Source organism: Drosophila eugracilis, unplaced genomic scaffold (genome assembly GCF_018153835.1).
Source record: "Drosophila eugracilis isolate 14026-0451.02 unplaced genomic scaffold, ASM1815383v1 contig_353, whole genome shotgun sequence".
NCBI classification, from domain to species: Eukaryota; Metazoa; Arthropoda; class Insecta; order Diptera; family Drosophilidae; genus Drosophila; species Drosophila eugracilis.
In genome coordinates this window covers 2,049,310-2,067,039 of record NW_024573209.1, presented here as the reverse complement: position 1 = coordinate 2,067,039, position 17,730 = coordinate 2,049,310, and the positions used below count along the sequence as shown (strand labels likewise).

The 17,730-nt window shown below is 39.0% G+C and overlaps 2 protein-coding genes and 1 non-coding gene across 3 annotated transcripts; 1 reads left to right on the top strand and 2 right to left on the bottom strand.

The window, feature by feature from the left end:
• Positions 1-10,946: 10,946 nt before the first annotated feature.
• Trnap-agg lies at positions 10,947-11,018 on the bottom strand. The gene has a single exon. It is a non-coding gene; the product is annotated as a tRNA-Pro (tRNA).
• A 711-nt stretch (positions 11,019-11,729) lies between these two features.
• Positions 11,730-13,068, top strand: LOC108105763. Its single transcript, XM_017212483.2, has 3 exons — positions 11,730-11,789; positions 11,847-12,161; positions 12,221-13,068. The coding sequence occupies exons 1-3, from the start codon at positions 11,730-11,732 to the stop codon at positions 12,365-12,367; spliced, it is 522 nt and encodes a 173-aa protein (XP_017067972.1). The 3' UTR covers positions 12,368-13,068.
• A 1,241-nt stretch (positions 13,069-14,309) lies between these two features.
• Positions 14,310-17,361, bottom strand: LOC108105861 (zinc finger protein Noc). Its single transcript, XM_017212635.2, is given in 3 exon segments — positions 14,310-15,741; positions 15,743-16,555; positions 16,877-17,361. Coding segments are annotated over 3 exon segments (1,614 nt in total). The 5' UTR covers positions 16,967-17,361; the 3' UTR covers positions 14,310-15,030.
• Between the last annotated feature and the right edge of the window lie 369 nt (positions 17,362-17,730).

Below are 17,730 nucleotides of genomic sequence, written 5' to 3'. Positions count from 1 at the left end.
GTGCATAAATTAAATGTAATGTGACATTTTTACAAAACGCACTCATTTCTCAAACATATCCGGCTCCGTCAGACTGACAGAGGAAAAAAAGATATAAAACCCAAATGAAAGCGAAAGAACTGTGACGAAGAGCCGTGAGCAGATCTGACCGAAATGAGACGCATAAATTTTCATATATGCCAAGCGAAATATTTCGCCTTAAATTAGCCTCAATTAAATGTTAATGCATTTTGACATTTTTGCTGTCGCTGGCCGCCATCCATTCCCGTCACACAGATCACAAGTTTGCCAAAGACACGAAGACAAGAGCGACAAAAACAAAAAGGAGAAATATGAATTATGATTTCGTATATATATATCTCCACGGCTGTATCTGTATCTCCACTCTTTTCTGTTCAGCTCGTCGAGTATCTGTAAGATGCAGAGAGCAATTAGCGTTGATGTAGCCGCAGCAGCTGCGCCTTCATTTATCTTCCCGGCTTTTTGCCTTCGCCGGGGATCTCAGTTTGTGCGGGTTCTGCTCTTCACACAGTTGCTTTAGTTTATATTTTATGGCTGACATTTTGTTGGCAAATATGTAAATGACTTAATGACTGAAAGCCAACAGAAGGTGGTGCTCTTTCATTCCGTAGACATCTGCCGCATGAGCTTCTTTCTTCGCTTTCGTTTTAGGTTGATAGATGTTTTTTTCCATTTCCAGCAGTCTAAATAATGAAATATTTTAAAAGTTTATATCAAATATCTAAATGAATTCTGTGTGGTTTCTTTCCTACCAACAAGTTTTGCCTTATCTGCCTCTGACAACTGTTTGACTGTCAATCCAGCTGTCTGTCATTTCAATCACGAATACTATTCCATAAGTACACACTGGATTCAGGCATTATCAGTTCATTTATGAATATAATTAACCTTGTCACACGTGAACAAACTTTGCAGATTGCGTCAAATGTCGAGTGCTTAAGTTACCCTCTACCTCATTTTTCTAGTCGCACAATTTGAATGCGTAAATATTTTGACACAAAAATGTCAGAATGGCTAATCTCTGGACAAGACAAAAGAAACGTGTGACAGCGATATGTCCCAATTAAATGGGAACTAAATATTCTACAGAAAGAGCTAACCAAAATATAAATTGGATAGCAATACTTGGAATATTTCTACATCTCAATCAGTTGCTCAATCAATTTGAATTCGATTTTATTTTCGTCATTAATTTTTGGCGCCTTGGCAATAACTTTTGAAATGGAATAAACCGAAAACCTCGAATTTGTAAACAAAATCATTAAAAGCACACTCTCCCGCAATAAAAGTCTATAAATCTGTAAATATATACAAATGTATATATGCTAAAAGCCGGTCATAAATTACCAAGGCAATTATAAAACGCGTTCTTCATCTGGCGTTGCCTGACATTTTTGCCATTAGGTTTTTGAGATCCGCGGGATTGGAGGGATCCGAGGAGCGACGACAGCTCCTAGACGACGAATATGAATCGGAGACAGCGAATGGAGGCAGCGGGCCCGACCCAGTGAGAGGTTATCAAAACGCAATAAATCAGTTTATTTAATATATTTTATAGCGCGACAAGGCAACACCCAAACGCAGAACACACGAACGGACCCAGAGAGCTCGCCCCGGACTTATAAACAGACATTAAGTCTGTTAAACACGAGAAAAATGCGCATTATATGGTGTAAATCAACTCCCTGCCACCAGGCCGACGTGCAGATTTATTTCCATTTATTTAAACAAGCCAACAAAAAATTAAATAAAATACACAAATAAAAAGTGAAATCTGGTAACTGGAAATTACGGCAATACACTCTCCCAGAGATATGGTGGCATGGCATGGCTGTAAATCTCTTTCAGTTATTGTATGTCAAGAGTCAAGAGGAGCACGGAACTGGGATTGTTTGCCATAAAGCGGGATTTGTAATCAACTTTAGGCAGACACCGTGTGTTGGAGAACAAATAGAGACACAGCGTATTACACTTGATAAACACTAGCTCGAGGCAGAATTTCTCAAAAGCCAGCCCCAACTTACTCATATCATATAGCCATATAGCGTTGAATGTTTGGCAAATATTAGCACAGTTGTTCTGTCAGAAGATGAGAGCTAAAAAAAAGTTAAAGGGTTACGAAAGTGGTTGCCCAAGTGAGTGGTTCTGATTCGTATTTACCAAGAACCCAGTAGCATTCGAGGCAGCATAATCCCCGGTATTTACACCTCGCGAAGAGCCCAGTGTGACAGATGATGTCCGCTGTAAATCCATCTTACTTTTTATATACGACAGATACTTCAGACTTCTGAGGTGTTTCTCTCCCACATCATAAATAACAAGAGCTGATTATTATAATAGTAAATAACAGGGTGTGGTGTAACCCAAGTACATCTTGTATTAAGTTTTTATATAAGTATATCACAAAAACTTGTAAAAAGTAACTAACAAACAAGTTACATCTGAAAAGACTTTATAGGCCTGAAGTTAAGTAAGGTTAGGCTATTTGTACCTAACTATCAAAGGCCTATAACACCACTTAAGATAACGTCACTCTGCTATATCAGACAGTTTCGAAAACTTGATAGCAACTTCTTAAAGGATGTAAGAGGGATTTACTTTCAATTCATATAGGAACATTTAAACTACATATATTCCATTAAAACCATTGATCTTGTCCCTAAGCCCCCGAAAACACATTCAATTCAACAAGTTCTTTGTGGTAAGACCAGTACTTAGGCAGTGATAAGATTGCCAAAAGGTGCAGAGAGAAAATTTCCATAATGAGGCGGGGATTAGTTTAATGAATTCCGTTGTCACGAATACTAAAGCCAATGTGAAAAGCTTGATTTTTGAAGTGGTTTTTAAAGACCTAATAATTAGCATATTCTTTTTTTTTAAGATATGTCAAGAAAGTTAAACCCTCTAATTGAAAGTACACCGAAGGAAACTCGAGACCCGATCAGTTTCAGCCTTAATTTATCGCCAAGTTTTTCTTAATTTTCCTTTGGCCATTTCGTAATTTTTGATTGATGAGTGACTTGATGTCACTTTTGTTTCGCCGTTTTCCGATGATAAATTAATAAAAGAAAAAACGGCTATGTAAGGGGGGTTATTACCAACCAACCATCCCCCAAGTTCATTGCGTTTTTGGTTTTGGCCAAGTATGTCTTGGCCTTTCGGGGCTCCTTCTCACATATAATTAGCTGTCATAAATCGTTCGGCGGGGGACGTCGGCCATCTTTTATTGTTTGCTTAATAATTTTTCAATATGCCGTCGTCGTGCCCACTCTCACACTCCCTGGCTGAGACGCTTGCGTGTCTTTCTGCCAGGCCATAAATCAAATTCTGACATCGCATTGTCATTTAATCAATAATTTATAAACAATTTTTTTCTATAGGTTCGCATTTGGCAAAGAAGAGGGCGAAGGCCTGCAGTTTTGCGTGAGTTAGTGTGTGCGTGGGGAAATGACAGGCCTTAACCCGAATCCATTGCCTGGGAAACTAATTGAATTTTCTCAGCTGTGAACTTTTTGTTCCTTTGCAATTATCGATTATTTATGACTGCGAGAGGTCAATAATTTATTCCCTGCGTTTCGCTTTCAAATCGATTAAGTTTGCTATGAAAACGATAAATATTTTATTCTGGAAAATTAGGAGTCCATTTAAGCATGATTATCATTTAATTAGAAATTTTCCTAAGCTAGATTGACCAACTACTCCCAAAAGTACGTGAAAAATTAACCAAAAAAGAAACCCTATGTCCAGAAAACTACAGACCCTAAAAAATGAAATGTCAGAATCCCCAAGCGCCCAAAAAGCTCATCAGCTTGTACAAAACAGTTAACAGTGGACATTGGTCGGAAGGAGGGCTTAGGTGGTTGAAAGGGGGGAGGTGCTGACGGCGGCGGCACTTTTTGATTTCGCTTTGCGGCTGTCGCTGCTGCTGACCAAAGCGCAAAATCACTTTTGACGTTTTTATTCTTTGTGTCGGTTGGGATTTTACTTGACTTTTTTCGGTATTTTTTTTTCGTTGTTTTTTTTTTTTTGTCTGTCCGTTTTGTGGAGCGCGCGCGCCTCGTTTCGTTTTCATTATCCGAAGCGCGTCCAAATTCATTTCAAGTTTCGCCGCCGCCGCCGCCATCGAGTTTTTGAGGCGTCTTCAGCTGTCCAACTGTTGGCTTTTGGCATCGGGCAGCGCGTTAAGTCCAACATAAGACGACCTAAGCGTTTAAAAGCCTAAACGAATGTGCATGGGCGACCGAGTGTCCCAGTCCGATGAAGACTCAAAGCACTGAGAGAAATGGGATGTTTAAGAACTATTATGACCATTTTATACTTAAAAGCTTTTTTTATGATTTTAAAGTTTTAAAGTTTGTGTTAAAGTCTTTACCCTTATAGTAAAGATTCTCTACTTAAAAAGTACAACTATTTTTTTATAGCTACTAAAAAATATAAAAAACATTGTCAGTGTAACTGTCATTGGCTAGTAAAAACGAGAAACGGCAAAAATACAAAATACATAATAATCATCATCATCAACATGAGTTGGTCGACCGTTCAGCTGTCAAGTCGGCTTTTATTTTGCGTTCAAAAACTTAGACCGACTTGACAGTTGGAAGACAGTAGTGTTTATAACATCGACGTCTGTCCAGCACAACCACTACCAGTGAGCGACCAGAGGAGACATGAGTGACAGGCGGCTCAGCAAAAGAGTTAATACTGTGATTAAATGGCCAAGAGAGAAGTGCCACTGGCTGAGTGGCGGATAGATCCAGGATGGCTGGCCAAATGGTGGGCGGCCTTAACGTCCGACAGCTCTGACTTGGGTTGGAAAAAGGTTTTAAAGCTATCTCAGGTTACTCTTTTATAAGGGTTTTTACTTTTTAATGGGGTTTTATATTCAAAATTAGATTAACTTATTCAAGTGATATATAAGATCATAGAGGGCTTTGCTAAGATGTATTACTAAAGTTGTAAAAGTATAAACAATAAGGAATACTTTGTCAGCTTTTAGACGGATCTAAAATACAAACAGCTTTAGTGATAAAAATGGCTAAGATCCGTAAACAATTATGACCAAAGATATATAATACTGCAATTGTCCACCTTCTGTGTAAATCTGACAACAGCCTTAACAAATCCAACAAGACCTTTTAAAGCCACTCAGAGTGATGTGTGCTATCTAAATGACGGGCTACAAACTAAACCGAATGACTACTAAATTTAGAAAGATCCTCTCTAATTCGAGAACGAAAGACCTTGTCATGGGGCGGCACGACAATCACGAGACTTAACTGATAGTTTTATCTTGTTTTCCTGCGTCATTTTCATTTCTAAATTCCTCACAAATTTTGTTTATTATCTTCTTGCCTCGGCAGTTAAGTAGCCCAATGCCAGTTAATGTTATTAAAGAAAACACAGACGTTGCAGTCCATTGTTTGCCATGACACTGCCGAAAAAAAAGAAGTTATTTTTAAAAGCACTTCAGAAGGTGCTGTCAACAAAAAAAATAAAAACTAAACACAAAAAATCGCCCGAATTGTTAGTCAAACAAATTTTTAATTGCCCATAGAAGAAATTATCACTTGAATCCGTCGGACCTCGTAAAGTTCTATAAAATATAATAAGCTGATGACAGCCGCAGTCGGCTCTTGAACTCGCTGACTATGTGCCACATTTGGGCCATAAATTTTCATTTTAATTGCTCTCCATTCAGATTAGACCAACATAATTGTGTCGTTATGAAATCAATTTCATTTCTGGCGCCCACAAAACGAATGCCATCGGAAACTGTTCGAGTGATCTTGTCTGGTTTCGGGATCACACTTTTTGGCTTTAACGCAGTGGAAAACACTCTAAAATATAAAACTAAATTCTTTCCTTCATAAACTGGAACTCACCCTAGGGAAAGGAGCATTTAAGAGGCTCGTAAAATCGAAACCGAAAATGTCTTTAAGTGTAAAGACAACATGTCACCCGAAATGACCTCAGACACCGATCAACACAATCTAAGAACATGCAAGGCAACAAATATTAACACCCAAAAAATATAATTTTGTTTTTGAGCAATTAATCTTGTTATCAGGCGAAGTAATTGTAATCTATGAATACTTTCAAAAATATATTTAGCACATCCGAAACAAATATATTCATAATTCCGAAGATTATTTCATTAGCCAGTCGTAAATAATGTCATGAACACAGAATTGTGAGCAAATTTATGTAGCCACCGCCGGGTGAATAATTTAAGCAGAAAATAGAAAAAAATAAATAAACTCAGGGGGGAGGAAAAGAAAGCCAGAAGCAGCAGTTTTTACAGCCCGACAGGCAGTGAAACAATAGAATTTTAACAAGAAACATAATTTATTGCCACTTAAGTCATAAATATATTTTTAATTTCGACCAATTCACATTTACAGCGCAACCAACGCCGCAACAATCGGGCTAAGATCGTTTTACCCCTTTGTTGATACCCTTTAGTTGGGGTTTGCTGGGCTCTTGCTAACGTACAGAAACGCATGTGGGTAATGTCATAACAAATTACATATAAAATTATTTTATTTAATGAATTAAAAAGGTCTTTTATAGAAATTTTAAGGTAAAAGATGTTTTCCCTTTTTCTTTTGGAAAATTTATAAAAAGGGTAATAAGAGTTCGTTCCATTTGGCATTCCATTTACTTGCATACATAAATCCGTTTATTTTTTGTATAGTTTTGGCTTGTTAGTAGTCTGAAAAAGCCTGGTTAGGGGAACGCAGAAACAAAAGAAATGAAATACTGAAAGTCTTAAATTTACGTCGCGTTGACTGTTTATTTTCCTTTTGCCGCTTTCATGAATCTTCAAGTTTATTATTGTTGTCTGCTCTGCGGAGCTTCTGCCTTTGCCGCCACTAATTCTGGTAGCCAGCACAAAATTTAACACTCAAAAGGTAGTAAAAAACATAAAGAAAAGCCGGGATATAAAGGGGCAGTTAATTACAAACACTACCTAAAAACATATGCTAAAAAGATACGCCTCGAAGAATAAATATGAAAGACGTTTACATATGCCTTTTCGAAATATATATATATATATTCGAATTGTTAGTGGAACCTTCTTGGGCTATATGTTTTTGTTTTATCAACGCCTTAATGAACAAAAGCCGAAAAGGTTTCTAAACGGCATGGAGGAGACAAATGTATCTCGTTTGAGCGCAAAACACAAATGTTTAAAACAATAATAAATTATGTTTGTTGTTGCTGGTGGGTCTCTTTTGCCTTTTATCGCTTGATAATCGGTGGTCATTAGTCATTTTGGCCTCAACCTCAAGTATTGTGTGTTTTCTATATAGCGAATGTATCTGTATCTTTGTATCTGCTGCTGTCGGTTTCCCTCTGTCTGTCTGTCTGCCTGCCAGCCAGCCAGCCAACCTGGGCCACGCCAAAAAGAGTAATGTGAGCAACAACACGGTGGCAGCTGCTGCTTTTGCTTTTCTGTTGCTTTTGCTTTTCAGTTGCTTTTGCTTTTTGTTGCTTTTGCTTTTGCTGTTGCTGTTGCCGGTGTTGTGTTTTGCCTCTTCATTTGGAGCCGGACAAGCCAGCAGCAGCAGCACCAGCAGCCGCTCTGTTTAATAAATCGTGTACTGTCGCCTTTTATTGTTGCGGCAATGTTTCAAATTTTATTTATTTATCTGCTGCCGCTGAATTGGCTTAATAATGTGGCCATCGGGCAGCAGGAACAGCCACAACAAGCAACGCCGGCAGCAGGTCAAGCCCATATTTAGCAACTTCTGGCTCTGACTATATCACACTTAACAGCCGGCTTTGGCCTATCGGCTATCTTGACAGTGCCTGAAATATTTATGCCCAGTAGAGGCTTCACTGTAGAGCTTACTTTCTGAGGGGGAAAGGGCATGTGGAGAGTTTCACAGATTAAATTCTAATAAAGGGTTATGGGTCATGGTAGAGTATCTTCTAGTCGACTTTAAAGTAAAGCTATTTCGCTCCCCATAAGCTTTAATCTGACAACTTGACATTAATAATTAAGTATAAGGAAACAGAGATCTTAGAAATTCATTAACGGATTTGTCAGCGCCAATTTCCCGATATATAACTTATCTGGAAACGTCAAAAGCCGCTGACGTTTTCTGCCAGTGACCTGATTTTACAAAATCAGCCAAAACAACCCTTTCGGACGACAGCAGTCGGTATTTCTTTGGGCCCCTCGAGTAATTTACAGTCGAACGTAGGCAAAGCCCGCCACTGACCAGTGTCACATATATCACTGATATATCTATCAATAATATATTAGCGCCAAGCTCCCCCGAAAAATACATAGCTTCGGCGGCGGTTGGCCTTTGAAGTGTGGGCCACAACAAAATCGAGTTGGCTCAAGGTATTTCGGTTTTTTGTCGCTTTCCAGTTGTTTCCGCTGGCTTTTTAGCCGGGTTTTGGGTGGCTAGCTGGGTGCAATAATAATCACAGCTGAAGAATTTATGCCGCGGCTTCAGTTGGAAGGCCTTGCAGGGCCATAAATTCTCAGCGCGATTTAATAAATATATTTCTTTTTTTTTCCATTACATTTATTTGTTTGTAGATACCAATGGACGTATATTTTATTTTTCCATACTCATATCATATTTTATTCCCTGTTTCCCGGCTGTAATTTATGGTCTTGCTTTTTGTATCTCTCGAGCTTTAAATAAAAGGGTTTGTTGCGGCTTTTTTAAAAGTTAAAGTAGGAAAGCCATTGAAATATTTATTTTACTTGCTTGCTTGGAATTAAAATTCTGTTTTAAGCATTAAGCCTAAGTCTTAACCAACATTCAAAGTTCTTAGCAACATCCCTTCTGCACCCACTTGTTTTTCCCGACTAAAACAAATCCAAAATAAATGCCCACCGAGTGCCCGTTGACAGTTGTCGTCGTGTCAGCTACAAATGTCATTTTCAAAAACATTTTACACAAAATCCAAAAAGGAGAGTGAAAGAGAAGAGAGATGCAAAACGAAAAAGTTGGGCGACCCGAGAGAAACCGCCCATATAATGTAAGATAATATGGAATGTGAAGGGGATGTGTGATTTTTGTTTGTGGAGCCCAGAGGGAAAGTGTCAAACGCAACATTATGAAAATGACACAAGGAAGCCATAAATATTAAAACAAAGCAGGCTAACAGCAGCAACAATGTCACAACACAGCATGGGATATTCCGAGAGGAGGGAGGAACAAACCTATGGACCAACTCGCAGCGGGGGCGTGAATTTCACAGAAAAATAAAGAAAAGAAAAACGAAACAAGAGTACGGAAAATTATTAAGGAGTTGACAGTTGACAGTGGGCACACCGACTTCAAGATACAAATGTATCCGCTAGTCACTTACCAACAGTGGGCCCCCGCTGGATGTCACATCTGTGTCACTTTACGCATGATTGACGCCCCAAATGGGTGTGCCACCAGCAACTCGAGATGAGAACTGAGAATACGAAAAATTGTAATGACTTTCGGTGTAATTTATAACAAAACTGTTAATTAGCTGCGACGACAACATTGACATCAGTCAGCTGCTGTTGCTGCTTAATTTATGGGCGACATGCTAGCGGGTCTCGCCACCTATTAGAACAAGTCCCCGAACTCTTTGGGGATGGAATGTGGCAACAAGTTGGGTATTTTTAGAACACTGATACCGATATGACTCTGAATATGGCATCCTTGATACAAATAGATATACATATAAAGTCTTAATAAAACAGGGATTCATGTTTATACAATATCTTTATGACTTAAATAAGGTTCTGAACACCAAACTTACTATAAAAATCAAAAAAAATATATATTAAAAACATTGAATGTTTAAGAGTATAATCATCATTTTTGAATGGCAAAGTTCGCCAATGCTAAACCCACTGGCTAATCTCAAACAGCACTTAATAAATCAAGAAATAAATCATTGAAATCTTTAACGTCAAGTTGCCAGTGCAATACTATATCAATCTGCCAAGCGAAATCACAGCACAGAACAGCTGTCGACATTGTATAGGGCCACAAATAATCCAGCTGCAATCTCAGTCAGCTATTTATATATAATTTATGAACGATTGTCCGATGTAGCAGAAATGCTGGCAAATATACTGATTAAGCGACTCAAATAAAAAATAATTCGATAAATGAAACAGCAATTATTTCTTTATTTCTTAGATCTTTCATAGGCATTCCCACCGTTTTCCATTCTTGTATTTAGACCATAAATTTTTAGATTTGCCTTTCTTGTCTTTTAATCCTTAACATCTCTCCATACGTCTGGGCCAATAAAATCGCTTTTATGACTTTATGGCAATAACCATCCGGCAACTTGTCAGTTCTAAGGTGCCAATAAATAAATAGCCAAAAAAAAGGAAAAATAAAGATTTTAATCATTTTCGAATTTTTCAATAGTCGACTAGGCCAAGCTGAATTCATTAAATCACGAATATATCTTATTTTTTCTTATAGAATATGAAGAAATCTATTTAAATTGGTTTTTATATATAAATGTTGATTTTTTTAAAACCAAACCTTAATAATTTCTTTAGCAGCTAAGAAGCACAAAGTCACTTTGAAAAATCACAACCACTGATTAGACTTAATTTCCACGAGCACATAAATTTAGACAGGGGCCAGCCCCAAAGTCACAAGGTACCATAAAAGTTTTGCCACACCATAAGCATTGCCATATATATTTATATTTATGACTTTAAATAGCCCGATTATTGCACAGTATTAATAATTATGACTCAACTATGATAGCTCATATGGCTGGCCCTAAGTGCATCAATAAATCCATAGAATAACAACGTAATATTATATTTATTTATTATTTAAAAAGAAAATGGAAATTTTAAGCAGTAAAGAAGCCTATAAAAGAAGGAAAATTTTGCAATAATAATAAATGAAACATAAAAAAATAAAAACAAAAAAGGGACTTGACTTGGGCTCGTCCGGGATTTGAACCCGGGACCTCCCGCACCCTAAGCGGAAATCATACCCCTAGACCAACGAGCCAGTTGAATGGAGCCCGCCGAATTAAGCACTTGAGAGCATTGCAAGATCTCTTGGTGAGAAGACGAAAGAGAAAACGTTGGAGCCATGTGGCTCCCCTTCATCCCCTTGCTCAGTAAGCGGAGCTCTACTATTTTTAACAAAAAGTTGCCGAGTTTGTTGTTGTTTGGCTTTTTGGTTTTGGTTTTCTGCTGCTGCTGGCTGCTTTTGATGTTGATTTCGTTTTTGTTGCTGCTGCCGTTTGGCGGCGCCGACCGAGTGTTGACATCCAAAACAAATTGTTCGACATGGACAGCATGGCAAAACAAAGAAATATGATGCATGTAAATAAATTGAATTTTGCGCGACAGCGACAACCAGAGCTATTGCTTTCGACGGAATCAAAAGATTATTAATAACCATACAAAGTTGGTTTCCAAATAAGGGGAGAGCAAAAGATATAAGTTTTTCTAAAGGCGAATAAATGTTACTCTTTTTGAATAAGGCATTAAATTCAGGTATTTATTAGATGAAAGATAAAGCAGTCGAATTATAAAAGTATAATAAAAGTTATCAAGATCACTTCAATGATAATCAGTTGCAATATTTTAAAAATTGCATAGCTATTATATGGTCACGCTTCCCATACCCAAAAACGACCGACGGCCCTATTTTAAAGGCAATGTGCAACGAATATTATCATTTAGTCTTTATAGAGGTTCTGAAGCCAAGGCAATGATTTCGAAGTGGATCATTTTGGGAGCCTATCTAACTGTTGCTTTTCTAATATGCAGTGTAAGATATTCTTGTAATTATTTAAATATCCATAACTTGAAAATCAATGTGAATTAGGAGGCCCCTTTCGCGAAAATGACAAATGTAGTTTGTGAGTCTTACAACAAGTCGTGGGTCGTCTTTCATTATTGCCGATTGAAGGCGTATTCCCGAAACAAGACAAGCCTGCATATAAATATGACGGTTCTTTGGCCAACTAATAATATAACCCTCAAAATGAAGATATTGAAGAAGGCTAGTGGCTATAAGCCATTTCTGTTTGATTACACCTTCGATGCGTGTGAATTTATGAGAAGAAGAAACCAGCCAGTTGCCAAAATCATCTGGAATTTGATCAAGGATGTATCCACAGTGAATCACACCTGTCCTTATGTGGTAAGAATGTCTAATTTTTTATTTTTGGTAAATTAACTTTGTTTTGTATCTTTAAGGGCTATCAAGCTTTAAGCGATTTTCATATTATCCGAATTCCCCTTCCATGGCCAACTGGGGATTACTTACTTTTGGGCGATTGGTTATTTTATAATAAGCCCCAAATGGGTGTAAAGATTTATTTTAATTTCGTAGAGGATTGGTGAAAGTCAAAGAACATGTTAGGTTTGGCATTTTAAATAAAAATATATAAAAGTATATAAAAAAGTTCACTGAACTATAAATGTATATTCTGTATTTTTGATCATTTTAATCTTGAGGAAAACTCACCAATTTCATTGTGATTCCATTGAGTTGATCATATATAAACTATAAATAATGAAAATAAATGACAATTATACTTGATTTATATTTGGAAAGTTCAAATACCTGATTTACCTCATTCTATCAAAGCAAATCGGCGTGACGGATCGGATTGCTTTATAGGAGATTGGCTTCATTATCCAGGTTAATGAATATCGTATGTCTTTATGCAAAATGAAATAATAATTCTAACAACATACGAACGCCATTTAAATATTATAACAATTTTCACAAGCAGTACAATTCTTAACTGATTTGAATGGAATTTATATATATTTTTTTTTTGTTAATTCCTTATCTGGAATATTATTTTTTTAATTTTATTTTTTTGTTAAAAATATCCCCAAAGCTTCACAAAACATCAATCCCCTGGACAATCTGAAATCAACAACTCGCACTTCGCCACTTCATTTGCCAACACTGATTGCTGAGTATTGATAAGTCTACCCCCTTGAAGCCCCACCCCAGCGGAAAAACATATTCCCACACATTGGAATTGGGGCCAAGCGATTTCTGTGTTCGCAACGAATCAAAATCAAATCAGAAACAACATTCGAGTGGTTTGAAGGGGGAAAATGAAAACAGACATTCGAAGAATCAGCTGGAAATTGAAACAATTGAAAAAACGCTGTCGTTGAGCGTTTGACAGCTGAATGCGATAATTTCAAATCAAATCAATTGAATATTGTCACAATTAATTTATTTATGAGATACACTCGAAATATCGCCAATGATTTTGATTGTGGCTGCAGCTGATTGTTGCTTAAGTTTGGGTCTCAGATTTCTATATTTCTAAGGCATATATTGTCTGTGAATAATGCTTGTCATTTGGCTTTTTCAGACATTCCTACAGATATATATATATATATATGTTTCTATATATGTTCGAGTCGCTCATTGAATGGCAATTGATTTTGGCTATATACATTGTTGGTACAAATGTGATTTTTATTGATTTTTAATTTTCAGCTTGGGTGTTTTATGGCCGCTGCCGCCGACTGTTTTATTAAGGCTTGGCCAATCAAGCTTTGCTCTCCTCCATCCCTCCTCCACCCACAGGAATTTCAAATTTTTCGATTTGATTTTTTAGGCTGAATCTGAAACGTTGCATACAAATTGAATGCGCTTGAAATGCATCGGCAATGCAAATAAATAGTACCAACCATTTGAATTTCAAATGCATTAATTGGGATGAATAAAAAACAAGATTTGAGTGGAGATTTTCAAGAATCTGGAATACATTGCAAGAAAGTAAGAGTGCATTCAAAAAGCTGACAAAGAAATAAGTCAGAAAAATGCATATTTACTATTCTTCTTTATAAATAGAACAGTTTTCCCTAGAACTTAACAATTTTACAACCTTAGAATAAGTCGAATTAGTCCACGATAAGGTTTCCGGAATTTGCCACTCGAACTTATGTAAATATAATTGAAAACCGCGTAGAGGGCATTATCAGAAATATTTACGACCCCTAAGTGAGTATGCTAGGCCAGATAACCAAGGCAAAAATTATTGCCCAAAAAAAAGTTTTCCAGCTGTAAAAAAAGAATTCCCCTTGGAAAAGAAAAAAAGTGTTGATTTATATTTTTAAAAATTGTTTTTTCTTGTATATTTCTCAGTTTTTATACGAATGTGTTTTTGCATTTAGTTTAAGTTACTTTTGTTTGATATTCCGTGACTTCTTGTGTAGATCGTGTCGTGGCTTTTGCGTACATCAAGGAGTAAATAGCAAATCTAATTTAATATTTATAGAATTTACACACAGTACATAGTTATATGAAATATTCATTTTTATTTTCAGTATTTATTTGTTTTTTTGTTTGTCATTTTTATGTTTTTTTCTTCTTCTGATTGGTTGGTATTACAAATATTCATTATGCTTACTTTACATATAAGATGACTTAAAGAACATTATTTGAATTGTTTGTTGGTTGGTTTTTTGTTTGCAGATGCTTGTAAGTTAATCGTAATAATAGTTAATAGAACTTAGGGCGAACTTAAACTAAAACAATGTTTGAACATCTCAGCAATGGGTTCTTCGTTAACAAAATTGGAAGTTGTAGAATGTGTTCTGGCTAAGACTTAAAAAACTTTGGTTGAACTTTGAGAACAAATGAGAGTGAGTGAACTTCCGGTTTGCTGCACTTCCTTTACCCTACCATTCGATTCGATTCGATTAATGTAGACATTTAGGTTGAAAGTAGAAGAAGTGATCCTGCTATTATTTTGCGGCTGCTACTATTTTTTTGTTGTAGGTGGTTGAATATTATTTCTGTTTGCGAAACTTAAGTGTAACTAGCGCTCTTTAAACTACAGTTTAGTATCACAGAATAGCGCAAAAGCCAGAGATGTGTCAGCCTTTGCAATCGTTTTTCTTTTGTTTTCTTTTTTTTCTATGAAATTATCTCAAACAGGGCTTGGAAATGGGAAAACCCTTTCGTCTCTGCTCGTTTCTTCAGTTTAATCCACTTTTCTTTTTGGTATCTAACTTTTGTGCTGATCATTTCACTGATGAGCTGCTCCCATGCGCTGGCCGTACATGGCATATGGCGAGTAGTAGGGCCCCAGAGCAGCTGCCGCAGCCGCGGCGGCAGGATTGAAGGCTCCAGCGGCACCGAAGGGCGAGGGTCCTCCGGCCAAGGCTCCCGGTGGTGGCTTAGCATAGGGATGATACCTCGCTGCTGCCGCCGCCGCTGACATGGGGCTAAGTGGTGGTGTCGGATAGCCAGCTCGCAAAGCCGATGGCGGGAATAGTGTTCCCAGCAGCGATTGAGCCTGAGACTGTGCCAAAGCCGCAGCAGCAGCCGCCGGATCTGAAAGATTGCCCGTGTGGGTGCGCAGGTGGGAGAAGAGCTCGTCGGAGGTCTGGAATCGCTTGCCACAATAAGCGTCGCCCACCACCCAACTGCAGACGTAGGGCGCCGAGCGGGCTGCTGCCGCATTTGCCGCCGCCGCTGCAGCTGCCTGGGAGTACGGATGAGCTGGTGGCAATCCTGCGGCACTGGCCATGGCCAAGCCGTATTTCTGGTGCTCGCATTGGGTGCAGCCGGCGGGACAGGGGGCTCCCATCAGCATCTGTTGTGTGTGCGCCGAGTATGGGCACCCCTGGCAATAGGGATCCTTGCAGACCGGCACTATGGCCTCTCCGCCAGCTGGTGTCTTGATGCGCTGATAACTGATATAGGGATTTGGCTGTCCAGCTGGTCCACCGCCAGGGAGCTCCTCCAGGATAAACTCCATTGGCGGCCACCGCCAGCATGGCGGCGTGATGATGTGAGAATCCTCCGGCAAATGGTGGCCGGAAAGCAGGATTAGCATGTTGCTCCATGCCGGGCGGACAGCACAAGGCGGACAGGGGGTTCAGTCCATAGGGTCCGGCGGCCTTGTATGCCGCTGCTGCTGCCGCCGCCGCTGCTGCCATGCTGCTCATTTCCTTGGGATGCTGGGCGGTACCATTGGCATTGTTCAGCACCTCCATGCCTGATCGCACAATGGGACTGGCACCGCGTTGCGAGGATCCCGACGGGGAGACTGTCTTCCGGCTGGATGATGAATCGTGAACTGATATCTCCGTCTTCACACCATCTGTGGGCGTGGCATTGGACTTGCTGCGCGACGGTACTCGCTCCTGGGCGGATGATGAGTTCTTGGAGCTGGGACGTGTGGGCTCTGCCTCCAAGGAGGAGCTGCTCTTGAAGGAGTTCTGGTTCTGGTGGCTCAGCACATTCGTCTCGTAGGGCTTGAAGGCCAGTTTAATTTCACCGGTACTGGTATTTCCCAGACTTGTGCTGGTGGCCGTGGAGCTGATTGGTGTACTGGACTTGGGTGACTTGGCCTGGCCGGACGGTGACTTGGCGGCCGAGATCTCGGCACTGCTCGAAGAACTCGATGAGTTCGACGAGGAGGAGCAAGCTCCGGGCTTTGTCTTGTTCTTGTCCATAGCCAGCAGGGGCTTGACAGCCGATGAATCTGCTCCAATCTGGGAGCAAGTCTGTGCGAGCAGAGCCAAGGGACTCTTTTTGGCGTCCATCTGTGGTGAATAAATAAAAATAAGGCAAATTTCGATTTAGTTTTTTTATGGTTTTTTAATTTGAGTTTTTCTACTGATGAGTTTTATGATTAATTGAGGTTTTGAAATATTTTGTTTTTAGTTTTATTAAAAAGTTAACTTGTTCTTGATTTAATTTAAAGAGATTTTGAGATTCTGATTTTCTTTTTACATTATTTAAAAGTCGTATTACTTAAAGTTTGTCTAAATTTTGTTGAATATTTTCATTATTTATTTTTTCAAAATATTACTTTAGTCTCATCGTATTTTTTCAGATTATTCGATTTCTTAGTCAATACTAACCGTTGTTGGCAATGGAGCCAGATAATCCGGTTGAAGGTACTGGTTGTTACCGATGGTAACAACGCCGCCGCCACCTTCCAAGACAACCATTTTAGTTGCTTAGTATGTGTTAAGTTTTTTAAGGGTAATCCAATGGAGTGGCGAGACAAGGCTACGAATTTGTAGCTTTGCTTCGGTGGCGATGAGGTTAATCCACAGAAATGCGTCGGCAAACGTAGGTTAATCCAAAGAAATTCGACGAATTCAACACTTTTAGTTTTGGGCAGAGAATCTATCTCTGTAGCACTTTTTGTTGCTGGCCAAGCGTTTTGGGTTTTGGCTCTGATTTCACTTTTCACTCGAAACGGAAACACTCTCGATCGGTGACCACAGTTGACAGAGGTTTACAATTTTTTTTGGTTATATCTCTTGTCACTCGAATGGTTTTCAGGTTTCTCCGAACACGTCTGAACGCTGCGAAGTCAAAATTCGAATTGAATCCAACGAATGCGGCGAGGAGTGTAACTGGCTTCGAAGTGAAGCGCTCGCTCTTGCTGAGGTAGCTCTCTCTACTACTCGCTCTCTCGATGTCGCTCTCTTCCTACGCGCTCTCTCCCTCTCTGGTGAGCAGCGCTGCACACTCCCGCTTGCTGCCTGCGCAAGAGAAGCAGCGACTGCTGTGTGCGAGCGGGATACATTGTGTATAATTTTCAAATATGGCGTACTTTTTGTCCAATCACAATCGCATGCGCTTTGCAATGGAAGCCAAGACAGGTTTTCCGCTCTCACTCTGGCTCTCTCGCTCTCTGAGAAGACTACTGTATAATCATATGGTCTCTGGCTGCAACACGGCAACACTCGTTAAGAGAGCAACA

What these genes read in the sequence shown, in the direction of transcription:
- LOC108105763 (XM_017212483.2), top strand. Translation starts at nt 11,730, where the DNA reads ATGATTTCGAAGTGGATCATTTTGGGAGCCTATCTAACTGTTGCTTTT. An exon ending in TTGCTTTTCTAATATGCAGT is followed by an intron (nt 11,790 to 11,846) that starts GTAAGATATTCT and finishes AATGTGAATTAG; the next exon opens with GAGGCCCCTTTCGCGAAAAT. An exon ending in TGAATCACACCTGTCCTTAT is followed by an intron (nt 12,162 to 12,220) that starts GTGGTAAGAATG and finishes TGTATCTTTAAG; the next exon opens with GGCTATCAAGCTTTAAGCGA.